The following is a 13,124-nucleotide window of genomic DNA, read 5'->3' on the forward strand; positions in this document are numbered from 1 at the left end:
CTTCGTACTTGGACACAAAGCAGTTATGCAGCCATGACGTTCTCCCTCTTTTAACCTGCTGCAAACTCCTTTCTGCTTAACTGGCTAATAATTGTCCTCTTGCAAAATACAAGTCGTCTTTGACTTACAACCATTCATTTAGTGACTGTTCAATATTATTATTATTATTTTCTTTTAATGACCCTGTAATCCCTTGTATCGGAGTTGGGTTTGACTGAATGGAGCTGGGCATTTACTGGCCAGATGCCCTTCCTGACACCTGCGTGCAGCTCACAGCAGATATTTTCTCTTTGGCACCCAGAAAGAGAAATTATCTGCCGCTACCTAAGATTGAACTCAGTCTCCCAGAGATTCTGGGAGTTGAAGTCCACCCATCTTCAAGCTACCAAGGTTGAGAAACACTGCACTAGACAAATACAGAGAACGCCAAGAATTCGACGGCTTGCAAATTTGCATGACCGAAGCTTTTACAGTTGTTGCATTGCACAACGTTTTTGGGTTGTCTTTTATTTTATTTATTTTTTGCTCCCCACATCCTCAAGGCTCCCGAAACATTTCAGTGTGTTGGGTTAGAATAATACGGTTTGGGGAATGAGTCTTCGATAACCATCTGCCATCACCTTTCCTTCCCACGCTTTCCCCCGCTGAACAGTCAGCTGGGAATGTTAACAATATGGCTAGCGGTTCCCCGTTTATGCTACGGGGCGTTTAAATGCCTGGAAATGTTTTAGATTCAGCAATTTGATTTGTCTAGTGGGTTGCTGGTTTTTCTCCCTCCTTTCTTTCTTTGAGTTTATTTTCTTAATGATTTATTTCCTTCAATGATAACAATTTGAACCACAGTGGTCATGATCCACTAAACCAGTGTTTCTCAACCTTGGTAGCTTGAAGATGGGTGGACTTCAACTCACAGAATCCCATCTTCAAGCTTCCAAGGTTGAGAAACACTGCACTAGACGCAATACATTTTCGTTCTTGGAGAACATGAAGTTGTCACATCTGTGGCTTGTGGTCAGAAGCATTCTGAGCTTGTGGCCTCCCATAATTGCTTTGTTTGCGAATAGGAACTTCAGTGTGGCAAACAGCCTCTGCTCTAACCACCAGGCTCCACAGTCTTCTTAGGATTGGAAGTGGGAAGTTGGGAACATGTGCTTTTCCAGGGGGATGAAATCCTCTCCTCCTCCCCCCCCCACTTTTTAACTCTTTCCTTCTTTTCTTTTAAAATCTTGGCTCATAAGATCGGTGGTGGACACAGTCAGGATCTGTAGCATTAGAAACAACAAGCAATTGTTTGAAAAGTGTTTTTTTTCCCCTGGTTGTAGAAGGAATTGCTACAGTGGTCTTCTTTTTAAACTTCCCCTAACTCAGAGGTCGGCAACCTTAAACCCACAAAGAGCCACAAAGGTCCTAACTGGAAGCCCCCCGTTCAATTCTGGAGCCGACTGGAAGTCCGGTTCTCCCACCATAGAGTCTCTTCCTAGTGTGGTGTCCTTTTCCCTCTACCTGTCCTAACCAAAAGCCCTATCAATTGTGGAGCTGTCTGGAAAACCTGCCCTTTGCCATAGAGCCTCCTCCTGGCATGCCATGCTCCCCCCCCCAAACTGGAAGCTCCTCTCAAAATTGTGGCGCCAACCAGCAACAGGAAGTTGCGGCAGAGGGATGAAAGAGCCACATATGGCTCCAGAGCTGCAGGTTGCTGACCCTTGCTCTAACTTGACTTAGGTCTTCTGTAAAAGAAATTTGTCTTTGCCAATCTTCCCATTTTTTGAGATTGTAGATCTGCTTCCCTGGAGAGTAAAACCAAATGCTGTTATGTGCAGAGAGCCAACTGAACATACCAAGTTAATCTAAAATGAGATTGATGGTGAGTTCAAATATTCCTGGAATCCACACAGCCATTATTTTAGCCTACTATGGGAACTAAAGCATCCTATTAAGGAAAAATATAATTTATTTGCCTGGGTTTAGCGTATGTAGGGCAGGGATCTCCAAAACTTGGCAACTTGAAGACTTGTGGACTTCATAGCTGGCTGAGGAATTCTGGGAGTTAGCAGTTAGCACTTAGACTTCCATACCGCTTCACAATGCTTTACAGCCCTCTCTAAGCGGTTTACAGAATTCAGCACATTGCCCCCCAAAATCCGGGTCCTCATTTTACCGACCTCAGAAGGATGGAAGGCTGAATCAACATTAAGCCGGTCAGGATCGAACTGCTGGCTGTGGGCAGAGTTTGCCTGCAATACTGCATTCTAACCACTATGCCACCACAGGTTGAAGTCTACAAGTCTTAAAGTTGCCAAGTTTGGAGACCTTTGATGTAGGTCAACAAAGCTATTATGCTGGTTAAGGTTAGTTGAGTGTTCAGTGCTGCGTGAACCCACAGTTTAACAAAACAATGAGCGTATAGTAGCTTGTTATTCCTTAACTCCCTTACTGAATTTGTGAAACAGATGCAAGAAGTCTATTTGGAAGGACTGTTTTCTAGGGAAATTAACACGCAGCCACATCCTTCTTGTTTTCCAGATTATTTCCCAAGAGGCATCGTGCAAACGATGGAGAAGAAAGGGAGGGAAGGAAACTTTCTATGGGGTTAAAACCTGAGCTCTGGCACAGAATAAACTCTATTTTATATGCACACACATATATTCGTGGAGATCCGCTGGAAAAATCCGCTGGAAAGTCTATTCATTAATAGTCTATTCATTAATCCAATATTTAATTTTAGAGATTATTTTTTCCTTATTACAATTTTCTCCCTTTTGGCCTGCAAAAGTTAAGAACAGCACTCTCCCAGTACAGTATATATATATTAATTTTTATTTGGCCCAGGTGATTGATAAGGGTAAAGGTTTCCCCCTGTCCAGTTGTGTCCGATTCTAGGAACTGGTGCTTATCATCTCCGTTTCTTGGCCGAGGCAGCCAGCTTTGTCAGAAAACTTTCCGTGGTCCTGTGGCTGGCATGACTATATGCCGAAGCGCATGGATCACTGTTACCTTCCCATCTAAGTGGTACCTATTAATCTACTTGCATTTGCATGCTTTTGGACTGCTAGGAAGAACTAAATGTTGGTAGTCTCAAAGGTGCTTTTTCAAAAGGCAACTGGACTTATTTTTCCCTCAGCAAGAAGAAGAAGAAGATGTTTTGCTTCTCATCCAAAATGTTTGGACTGAAGTCAGAACTGAAGGAGCTTCTTTGATGAGAAGTGAGACGTCTTCTTCTTCTTCTTCTTCTTCTTCTTCTTCTTCTTCTTCTTCTTCTTCTTCTTCTTCTTCTTCTTCTTCTTCTTCTTCTTCTCCTCCTCCTCCTCCTTCTCCTTCTCCTTCTCCTCCTCCTCCTCCTCCTCCTCCTCCTCCTCCTCCTCCTCCTCCTCCTCCTCCTCCTCCTCCTCCTCTTCCTCCTGGAAAAAAACAGTCCAGTTGCCTTTTGAAAAAGCACCTTTGAGACAACCATAACTTGGATGACTGAGAATCTCCAGTCTCTAAATCCTGGGAGGTGGCCACAGAGAAATTACTTCCTGGCAGTAACCTGTCCTCTCTTCAACACGCTTTCTTCTTTGGAACAATTTAATCTGTTTGGATATCATTGTCTCTGGCTGGCCAGTGAGACTTTCGGAGTCCAGCAGGATGTGTTGGGAATGAAGACTGATACAGCATGCTCCTCGTTGGGCCAAGGGTTAAAGAATTAAACCAGCCCACAGCTTCTCTGCCAACTTTCTGCAGGCAGTCCCAAAATGAGCAACGGTCTGTGGACAGTGGCTGTTCCCATCTAGCCACACATCCGGATTCTCCATCGTTCCAAAAAAATAAATAAAATAAAATGCAGACAGGGAACCTCCCTGCTTCACAGTAGGTTCTCAAGCCATCCGAGGGCACAACAGATTGCTTGGAATTAGAGGTTCGGAGAGTGAAGAAGCCAGGAAAAGATCAAAACACTCGAGAAGACACCAGCTGCGAGGTGAGACTCTCTGAATTCTCTTTTTGCAACACTGCCACTCAATAAGAATGTATATTGGTGATTCTATTTGTCTTGCTCTGCTCAGATCTGGAGGAAGGATACAGCTGCTTAGTTTTTACTTGCATCTTAACTCTGCAGGTTAGGCTAGGTTAAGGATGCTAGACAGCGGTGGGTTTCAGATTATGTTACTACTGGTTTGCCGCGCGGGCACACGCTCGCTTTGTGCGTGTGCACTCCTGGTTCGTGCACGCACCTGCCTTCTGTGCATGCACCTGGCATCAAAATGTGCCTAAATAGAATGGCATAGAGCTGGGATGGGTGGGTGGGTCCAACTGCAATTTCCGCTAACAGTTCAGGCGAACCATTCCGAACTGGCTGAATACCACCTCTGATGCTAGAGGCAATGAAGATTCACTGAATGTCCTAGCCCAGGGATCAGCAACCTGTGGCTCTGGAGCCTCTTGTGGCTCTTTCACCCCTCTGCTGTGACTCCCTGTCACTCAAAATATGCATCACAACCGCCGGCACGTGATTTTTTGAGCTTTTCAATCCCCGGTAGGCCAACCATGGATAAATCCAAGAAAAGTTTCAGAAGAAAACAGAAGGTTTAATTCAACTACATATGCTAGTTTTGTGGCCGCTCAGGAAATAGTCAGGCACAGGGAGGGTTTTGTGTCTCCCGGTGTTTTCTTTTCTGTGGGAAACGGGCCCAAATGGCTCTTTGAGTCTTTAAGGTTGCAGACTCCTGTCCTAACCCATTGGGGGTTATTTGACCCCCAATTTTCTGGATTGAACTTCCAGCTACAATATGCTTTTTTTTTTATATATATATATAAAAACTCTTCTGCAACAAGCGAGCGGGATATTAATGGATGCAGACATCCATGTTTGAATTCCGTGAGCAAAGGTGGAAGAAACCAAAGAATGCAGGCTTTTGAAAATTGAACCTTCTGTGGAAGGCAAATAAGAGGTTAGGAAAGGCACAAGGCTTTAATCCAGCCTTACATATAATAATTAAGAGGGGGAAAAAAAATCAGCCAGGAATAGAATGTGACCGCCATAAATGCTGTACGGGGTCCCCAGTTCTGTGATGGTTATTGCACTGGAATAGGGTCCCACAATCGTGGCAATTTTAAGCATGCTGGGAGTTGAAGTCCATATGTCTTAAGGTGGCTGAGGGTCTATGGACCTTCTCAGTATCCAGGACATGGTTGTCCCAAAGGCGCTTTTTCAAGAGGCAACTGGACTTCCTGGGTTTTTCTTCGAAGAGGTTTTGCTTCTCATCCAAGAAGCTTCTTCATTCTTTGCCATTCAGTCAGAGCTGAAGAAGCTTCTTGCATGAGAAGCGAAACCCCTTCAAAAATAAAACCAGAAAGTCCAGTTGCCTCTTGAAAAAGGTGGCTAAGGCTTATTTTTTATTTATTTTGTATCCCGCCTTTATTATTATTATTATTTGTTATAAATAATGAAAGGTGGTAGCATACATAATACTCCTCCCTCCTATTTTCTCAACAACAATCTGTGAGATGAGTTGGCCTGGCCTATTGGTAATTGGACCAAAGTCCCCAAGCCAGCTTTTGTGGCGAAGGAGGGACTAGAACTCCCAGTCTCCTGGTGATTGTCCCAAAGTCACCCAGCCAGCTTTCATGGCTAAGGTGGGACTAGAACTCACCATCTCCTGGTGTTGGCCCAAAGTCACCCAGCCAGCTTTCATGGCTAAGGTGGGACTAGAACTCCCAGTCTCCTGGTTGCCTTAACCATTAGACAAAACTGCAGACTGGCATGAGGAATTCCAGGAGTTAATACAACTTTGGAAAACAACTGCTTTGAAAGAATTCTGGGAGGTGAAGGCCACATGTCTTGAAATTGCCAAGGTTGAGAAGCATTGTTCTAAATAATGAACTTGGATTAATAACACCTACAATAGTTGTGGTGTCCACATAGGACATTGCCCCTCCTCCCCATCCTGGACCACATTTTCAATGTGATGGCCTGGTGTATCGAACAAGTAAAAGAATAGGTGACTGTCCCATAAGCTAACCTAACATGGGGGTGGGTTGCTTTCATGACTAAGGAGGGACCATGTTAGGTTAGCCCCGTGATGGTGAACCTGTGGCACGTGTGCCATAGCACGCGGAGCCATATCTGTGGGCATGCGAGCGTTGCCCTAACTTAGCTCCAGCTGATTTTCGGGCCTTCCGGGCCCACCAGAAGTCGGGAAACGGGCTGTTTCCGGCCTCCAGAGGGCCTCCGGAGTTGTGGGGAAGGCTGTTTTTGCCCTCCCCAGGCTCCTAGAAAACCTCTGGAGCCTGGGGAGGGCAAAAAATGGCCTACCGGGCCCACCAGGCCATCACGTGCCAAAAGCGAGGGAGTTCATGGAGTGGTGGTGTCACGCGCGCATAAGTGGGTGGATGGGGCGTGGGGGCGCATTGAATTATGGGTGTGGGCACGCACACATGCAACCCCCCCGTGCTCCCCCCGCTTTTGGCATGCGATGGCAAAAAGATTAGCCATCACTGGGTTAGCCTATCCTGTATGAACTCAGTATCATTTATTTAATTGGTCTGGGAAAGGAGTAAGAGGAAGCGTTTTCAGTTCATATGAGATAATAAGCTTCTAGGCGTGAAAGCAGTCCTGCCATTGAGATTTTATTTTATTTTATTTATTTTTATTAAATTTATATGCCGCCCTTCTCCCGTAGGACTCGGGGCGGCGGACAGAATAAAAACATATAACAATAACAATCCTAAAAACAGCCAATATAAAACCCCAAACAGAATAAAATCTCGTAGCAGATCAGGGAAATTGCTGAAACAGCCACGTCTTCAGGTGGGTGCGGAAAGTACGGAGGTCAGGGACCGTCCGAGATTATTCCAAGAGCAGTCAATCTCTTGGAGATTTAACAATATAAAATGGTTTTTAATTAAATTTTGGGTTGAAAGCCCAAAAAGAAAAACCGTAATTAATTCCTGAAGTCCTCTTGTTCTGAAAGTGCAACTGGTTGCAAAGCAGAACACCACGTTCAGCGTCAACCGAAGGGCCAAATAGATGCTCCGCAGATGATGAATTATTTCAAGTTTGGAAAAGTTAAAATGCATCACACACACTCCAGCATTACTACTCAATTAAAAAAGGTGTTGATCTGCTGCCATCTTGTGGCTGATTATTGCACTGCAAGACTTGTATTACTGTGTTTAAGCATTCATCCACGAAATCTCTATCAAGAAGACATTTTGGAACGTGGGAAGACTCTCGGGTTTTGATGCAGAAATTTAAGAAATGTTCCACTTTAGAACAAAACATTCCAAGTTCCCTAACAACCCTGTGGGGTGTGGTGGGCTGGGCTGAGAGCAATGGTGGGTTGCTCCTGGTTCGGTCTGGTTCTATAGAACTGGTAGTAAAACTGGCAGGAGATTCCGCCCACCCGCCCCGACATCATCATGGGTCATCTGTGCATGCGCAAAAGCACATGTGTGTGCACATGCTCGTGAACAAAGCGAATGTGCATGCGTGCTCCTGTTGCGAACCAGTAGTAAAGGTAAGTCGAACCCACCCCTGGCTGAGAGAGACTGATTGACCCAGCCATGTCTAAGGTGGGACTAGAACTCACAGTCACCCAGCCTTCTTTCATGCCTCAGGCAGGACTAGAACTCACCATCTCCTGGTGATTGGCTCAAAATCACCCAGCTGGCTTTCATGTCTAAAGTGGAACTAGAACTCGCAGTCTCCTAGTGATTGGCCTGAAGTCACCCAGCCTTCTTTCATGCCTCAGGTGGGACTAGAACTCACCGTCTCCTGGTGATTGGCCCGAAGTCACCCAGTTGGCTTTCATGCCTAAAGTGGGACTAGAACTCAGAGTTTGCTGGTTTCTAGCCTAACAAAATATACAATCTTATTTTATAGTAGGATCCTGGGGTAGTTCCATAGCTTTAAAAGTTGGTCAAAGAGCCATAGGTTCATTTTGCATCATGGTGTGAAGTGATATTTCCATCTTCCACCTTACAGGTGCATGCATTTCTTTCATCAGACATAGAATAGAATAACAGAGTTGGAAGGGACCTTGGAGGTCTTCTAGTCCAACCCTCTGCTAAGCCAGGAAATCCTATACCACTTCAGACAAATGGTTATCCAACATCTTCTTAAAAAACTTCCAGTGTTGGAGCATTCACAACCTCTAGAGGCAAGTTGTTCCACTGTTTAATTGTTCTAACTGTCAGGAAATTTCTCCTTAGTTCTAGGTTGCTTCTTTCCTTGATTAGTTTCCACCCATTGCTTCTTGTCCTGCCCTCAGGTGCTTTGGAGAATAGCTTGACTCCCTCTTCTTTGTGGCAGCCCCTAAGATATTGGAACACTGCTATCATGTCTCTCCTAGTCCTTCTTTTCATTTCCTATTTCCTTCCAACAGATTCTTTTCTACCAAAATGGCTGCCAACACCACCTCTCCGGAAAGCCTGTATGAAGATTATGAGGACTATCCTGATTTGCAGGAGAACGCAAGCCTCCGCAACTCGATGCACGTACTCTCCATGGTGATCTACAGCATCGCCTTCTTGTTAGGGGTGGCTGGAAACAGCCTGGTCATTTTTATCACTGGCTTCCATATGAAGAGGACCGTGAACGCTGTCTGGTTCCTCAACTTGGCCATCGCCGATCTGGTCTTTACTTCCTTCCTCCCGTTGAACGTGGCCTACATAGCTCTGGGCTTCCATTGGCCCTTTGGGAAGCTGCTGTGTAAACTCATCAGCACGGTGGCCTTCCTCAATATGTTCTCCAGCGTCTTCCTCCTCACCATCATCAGCATGGACCGCTGCGTCTCTGTAATGTGTCCCGTCTGGGCCCAGAACCATCGGACACCACGACTGGCTTCTCTGGTGGCTCTGGGCATTTGGATAGCCGCCTTGGCCCTCAGTTCTCCCTATTTTGTCTTCCGGGATCTGAAAGATTCTTCTGTGGAAGAGAACGTCACTCATTGTTACAACAATTTTGCCTTATCCGAAAGTTTCCAGTCAGAGGAGATGGTTAAACTGGGAGAACTCCGTGCTCAAGCCTTGGTGATGACTCGTTTTGTGGCCGGGTTCTTGGTGCCGTTCATCATCATTCTTTTTTGCTACGGCATTATCACGATCAGGCTGAAGGGGACTCGGCTCACCCGCTCGAATAGGCCCTTCAAGATCATGGTGGCTGTGGTCGTGGCCTTCTTTATCTGCTGGTTCCCTTATCATGTCTTTTCCTTCTTGGAAATGTCGGCTGCCAGGGTGACGCCTGGACTACAGACTTTTCTGGTGGTGGGAATACCCTTGGCTTCAAGCCTGGCTTATCTCAACAGCTGCCTGAACCCTTTCCTGTATGTCTTTGTGGGGCAGGACTTCCGGGAGAAGCTACGGACGTCCATTTTGGCTGCTCTTGAGAGCGCTTTCAGTGAGACCACGGGGCAGACCTTAACCAAGAGCAAATCCAGTGCGGAGGTAGATTGTCACACCCTTTAAAAAAGAATTGGGTGGGGGGAGGGGCGCGATTACAAGCTTGTGGGATCTCTCTGTCTCCCTTGTTGATCTTTGGGATTGTTCTGACCTAGACTTCCTTCAAAAGCATGAAGCAGAGTCTTGGTCCCGGCAAATCCCTTTTATTTACACGACTGTGAATTCCTTTCATTCACAGTCAGCAAGGCTTCGCAAACAGTCTTTCAAAGGAATATTGATCAACACAGACCTTATCTCACTTGGAAAGCTGCCAGATAACTAGTTGCCAAATGCAGGGCAAGGCAAAACTTGGCACAGAGTCTCTTAGAGTCACGAACAGAACTTTCCACTCTTGAAACGACCGAATGAACAAATTGTTTCCTGAAAAAAACCCCTCCCCGGTCGCTCCTCTTTTGTTTCCTATGGGAGGGGCCAATCACCTCCAAGGTGTGGCTTTACTCCCAAGTCGACCCTGCTTTCTTAGTTGTTCTTGCCTTCTGGCAACTCTGCACATGCGCACACTGGGAACGGGCTCCAGCTGTTCCTCTGCCTCCCTGCTGTCTAGCTCCCTCTCTGCCTCTGACACAGAGCCCTCGTCCGAGCTTTCCCCAAATCCCAGGACTGGCCAAAGTTCCTCCCCAACCTCCTCACTGTCTGACTCTGCTGCCAGCTCTGCTGGCCGCTGGTGGGCCACAACAGAGATCCACTAATCAAAGATAACCAGAGGATAATGGATTTGGATTGTGGCGCATTTGCAAAATGAAGGAGTTGTGAATATCTTTGTTCTGAATCTTGGAAAGCAGGTTTTTTTGATAGTAGTGCCAGTTCTAGATATGTACACATACAGGGTGTATACACGCAACACACAACATTGTATACATGCAACACACAACATTTATGCTTATTTCTGCCTATACAGATAGTCCTTGACTTACAACAGTTCATTTAGTGACTCTTTAAAGTTATAACATCACTGAAAAGTATGACCCGTTTTGCACACTTACGACCATCGTAGCATTCCCATAGTCACATGATTTACATTCAGATGCTGGACAAATGACTCACATTTTATGACGGTTGCAGTGTCCCAGAGGCATGTGATCGAACATTTGCAACCTTCTGACAAGCAAGGGGGAAGTCAGATTCACTCAACAACCGTGTTACTAATTTAAAAACTGCAGTGATTCACTTAACAAAAAGGGCAAGAAAAGTTGTAAAATGAGGCAACACTCAGATAACAAATTTCTCATTTAGCAACATAAATTTGGGGCTCCGTTGTGGCCGTTAGTTGAGGGCTACCTGTACAAATAACCAACCTTGCTTAAAAGATCCATTTTAAAAAAATAGATTTGTACTGTCAAGCACCGATGGAATACGAGCCATCAAGTTGGTGTCAACTCCTGGCAACCACATAAATAGATCTTCTTTGTGATGTTCTGTCTCCCATCCTGGACCTTCAGGTCTTCGAACAGTGCACCCACCACCACGGACTCCATCTTCCTCGCTTTTGGACATCTTCTCCTCTTGCCTTCCACGTTGCTCAACATCATGGACTTCTCAAAGGAGTTAGCTCTTCCCATGATGGTTGTAAAACACAATATGTGCAGAGATTTCTCATGGGTACAATTAAACATTCTGGAATCCATTTTCCCAAGGACATTCTGCCCTCGTCAACACAATCAAGGTCCTTCCCTCTCTCTCTCTCTCTCTCTCCCTCCCTCCCTCCCTCCCTCCCCCCCCCTCTCTCTCTATATATATATATTAAACACATACTTGATTGTCTTTAGGCTTTCTCAGTTATTCAGCATGCACCAGCAGTAATGTCTCTGCCTTTTCAAAAATGAGCTTGAACATCTGGTCTCTTCCATTCCATGTAGAGCTTTAATCTACATTAGATGAGCTCGAGCATTATTGTACTAGCGTGTGAAATGAAGGACATTGAAATAATTTGCAAACCCATCTTTGGTATCGGAATGTAGATTGATGTTTTCCAGTTTGTTGGTCACTGAGTCATGATGACCCCAAATTGTTGCATAGTTTTATTATGATGATGATGATTATTTTACTGATTTTCCATATACGACTTGCATCTTTATCTTCTTTGAATCAGTTACTGTAAGCTCATTGGTATCCTCTGACGTACCAATTTGAGGTCGAAATGTCCTTCTGAGTTGGAAACATTTGGAAGACTTCCCTTGGTTTTCGTTGTCGGTTTCTATTTTTGATGCCTTTAATCCTGCTGCTAATTTTTTTTTTTTTTATTTGATTTATATGCCACCCTTCTCCGGAGACTCAAGGCGGCTTACACTGCGTTAAGCAAAAGCCTTCATATTTTTGTATATTTTATACAAAGTCAGCTTATTGCCCCCACAAACTGGGTCCTCATTTCACCTACCTTTGAAAGGATGGAAGGCTGAGTCAACCTTGAGCCTGGTGAGATTTGAACTTGCAGTAATTGCAGGCAGCTGTGTTAATAACAGGGTGCTTTAGACCACTGTACCACCAAGGCTAATTTAACAGCTATTCCACGTTTAGTCTGGTTTCTTCTGTTTCTTGGTCTTTTGATAACTTGTTTTCACATCTGTCCGGTGGTAGGTTGCCCCTGGTTCGCACCGGTTCTATAGAACCGGTAGTAAAACTGGCAGGAGGCTCCGCCCACCAACCCCAACGTCATCAGAACGCTTCTGCACATGCGCGCGCGGCCCCATTGTGAACTGGTAGTAAAGGTAAGTAGAACCCACCCCTGCATTCGTCCTTAATAATTTGAAACAGCTGGTTTCATTCTAAAATTCCTCTAATTCCCTGTCAGTGGCTTCAGGATTTCAAAGTGATTTCTGATGTCCTTCTTGAAAATGTATAATATATATTAGCAATAGCACTTAGGCTTACATTTTAGACTTTTGCAGCACTCTCTGAGCGGTTTTACAGAATCAGCACCTTGCCTTTAACAATCTGGGTCCTCAGTTTACCAACCTCGGAAGGTTGAGTCAACCTTGAGCTGTTTCAAGATCGAACTCCAGGCTGTGGGCAGAGTTAGCCTGCAACGCTGCATTCTCAACACTGCGCCACCAGGCGGGGCTCTTGTTCAAAATGATTTTTGATAGGGTCAAAAATCATATCGTAGAAAAGGTTCTGCTTCAGTTTGACTTGGAATTTGCAGATAAACAATTTTTCATCTAGTCTACAGTTAGCCCGCGATCATATCCCGGCTGTTATAATTGTGTTTCATCTCCTTGTAGCAATAATAAAATGAGGACTTCTGTGGGTCTGAAGAAGTCCATGTAGATTGGTGACTTTTGGGTTGTGTAAAATATGCTGGTTTATGACTGTAATAAAGGTTTGATTTGATTTGATTTGATTTTGTTGCGTGAAAAATGTGTTAACGGTGGAAGAATACTGCATCCAGTTTCGGTCACCACATTACAAAAAAGATGTCGAGATTTTGGGAAAAGTGCAAAGAAGAGCAACTAAGATGATTAAAGGAGACAAAAAAAACGTATGAAAAACAGTTGCAAGAATTGTGTATGGCCACTCTAGAGAAAAGAAGGACTGGTGGGGGGGACGGGATGGGACATGATAGCAGTGTTCCAGTATTTGAGGGGCTGCCACAAAGAAGAGGGGGGGTCAACTTATTTTCCAAAGCACCAGAGGGCAGGACAAGAAACAATGGATGGAAACTAATCAAGGAGAGAAGCGACCTGGAACTAAGG

At 45.0% G+C, this 13,124-nt stretch overlaps 1 protein-coding gene across 1 annotated transcript; it reads left to right on the plus strand.

The window, feature by feature from the left end:
- Nucleotides 1-3,875: 3,875 nt before the first annotated feature.
- On the plus strand, nucleotides 3,876-9,441 carry LOC117675875 (chemerin-like receptor 1). The gene is made up of 2 exons (XM_034434924.2): nucleotides 3,876-3,955; nucleotides 8,361-9,441. Exon 2 carries the CDS (start codon nucleotides 8,377-8,379, stop codon nucleotides 9,439-9,441), a length of 1,065 nt encoding a protein of 354 aa, XP_034290815.2. The 5' UTR covers nucleotides 3,876-3,955; nucleotides 8,361-8,376.
- Nucleotides 9,442-13,124: the final 3,683 nt, after the last annotated feature.

The sequence above is a fragment of the Pantherophis guttatus genome, chromosome 10 (genome assembly GCF_059756535.1).
Source record: "Pantherophis guttatus breed Tessera chromosome 10, ASM5975653v1, whole genome shotgun sequence".
Lineage (NCBI taxonomy): Eukaryota > Metazoa > Chordata > Lepidosauria > Squamata > Colubridae > Pantherophis > Pantherophis guttatus.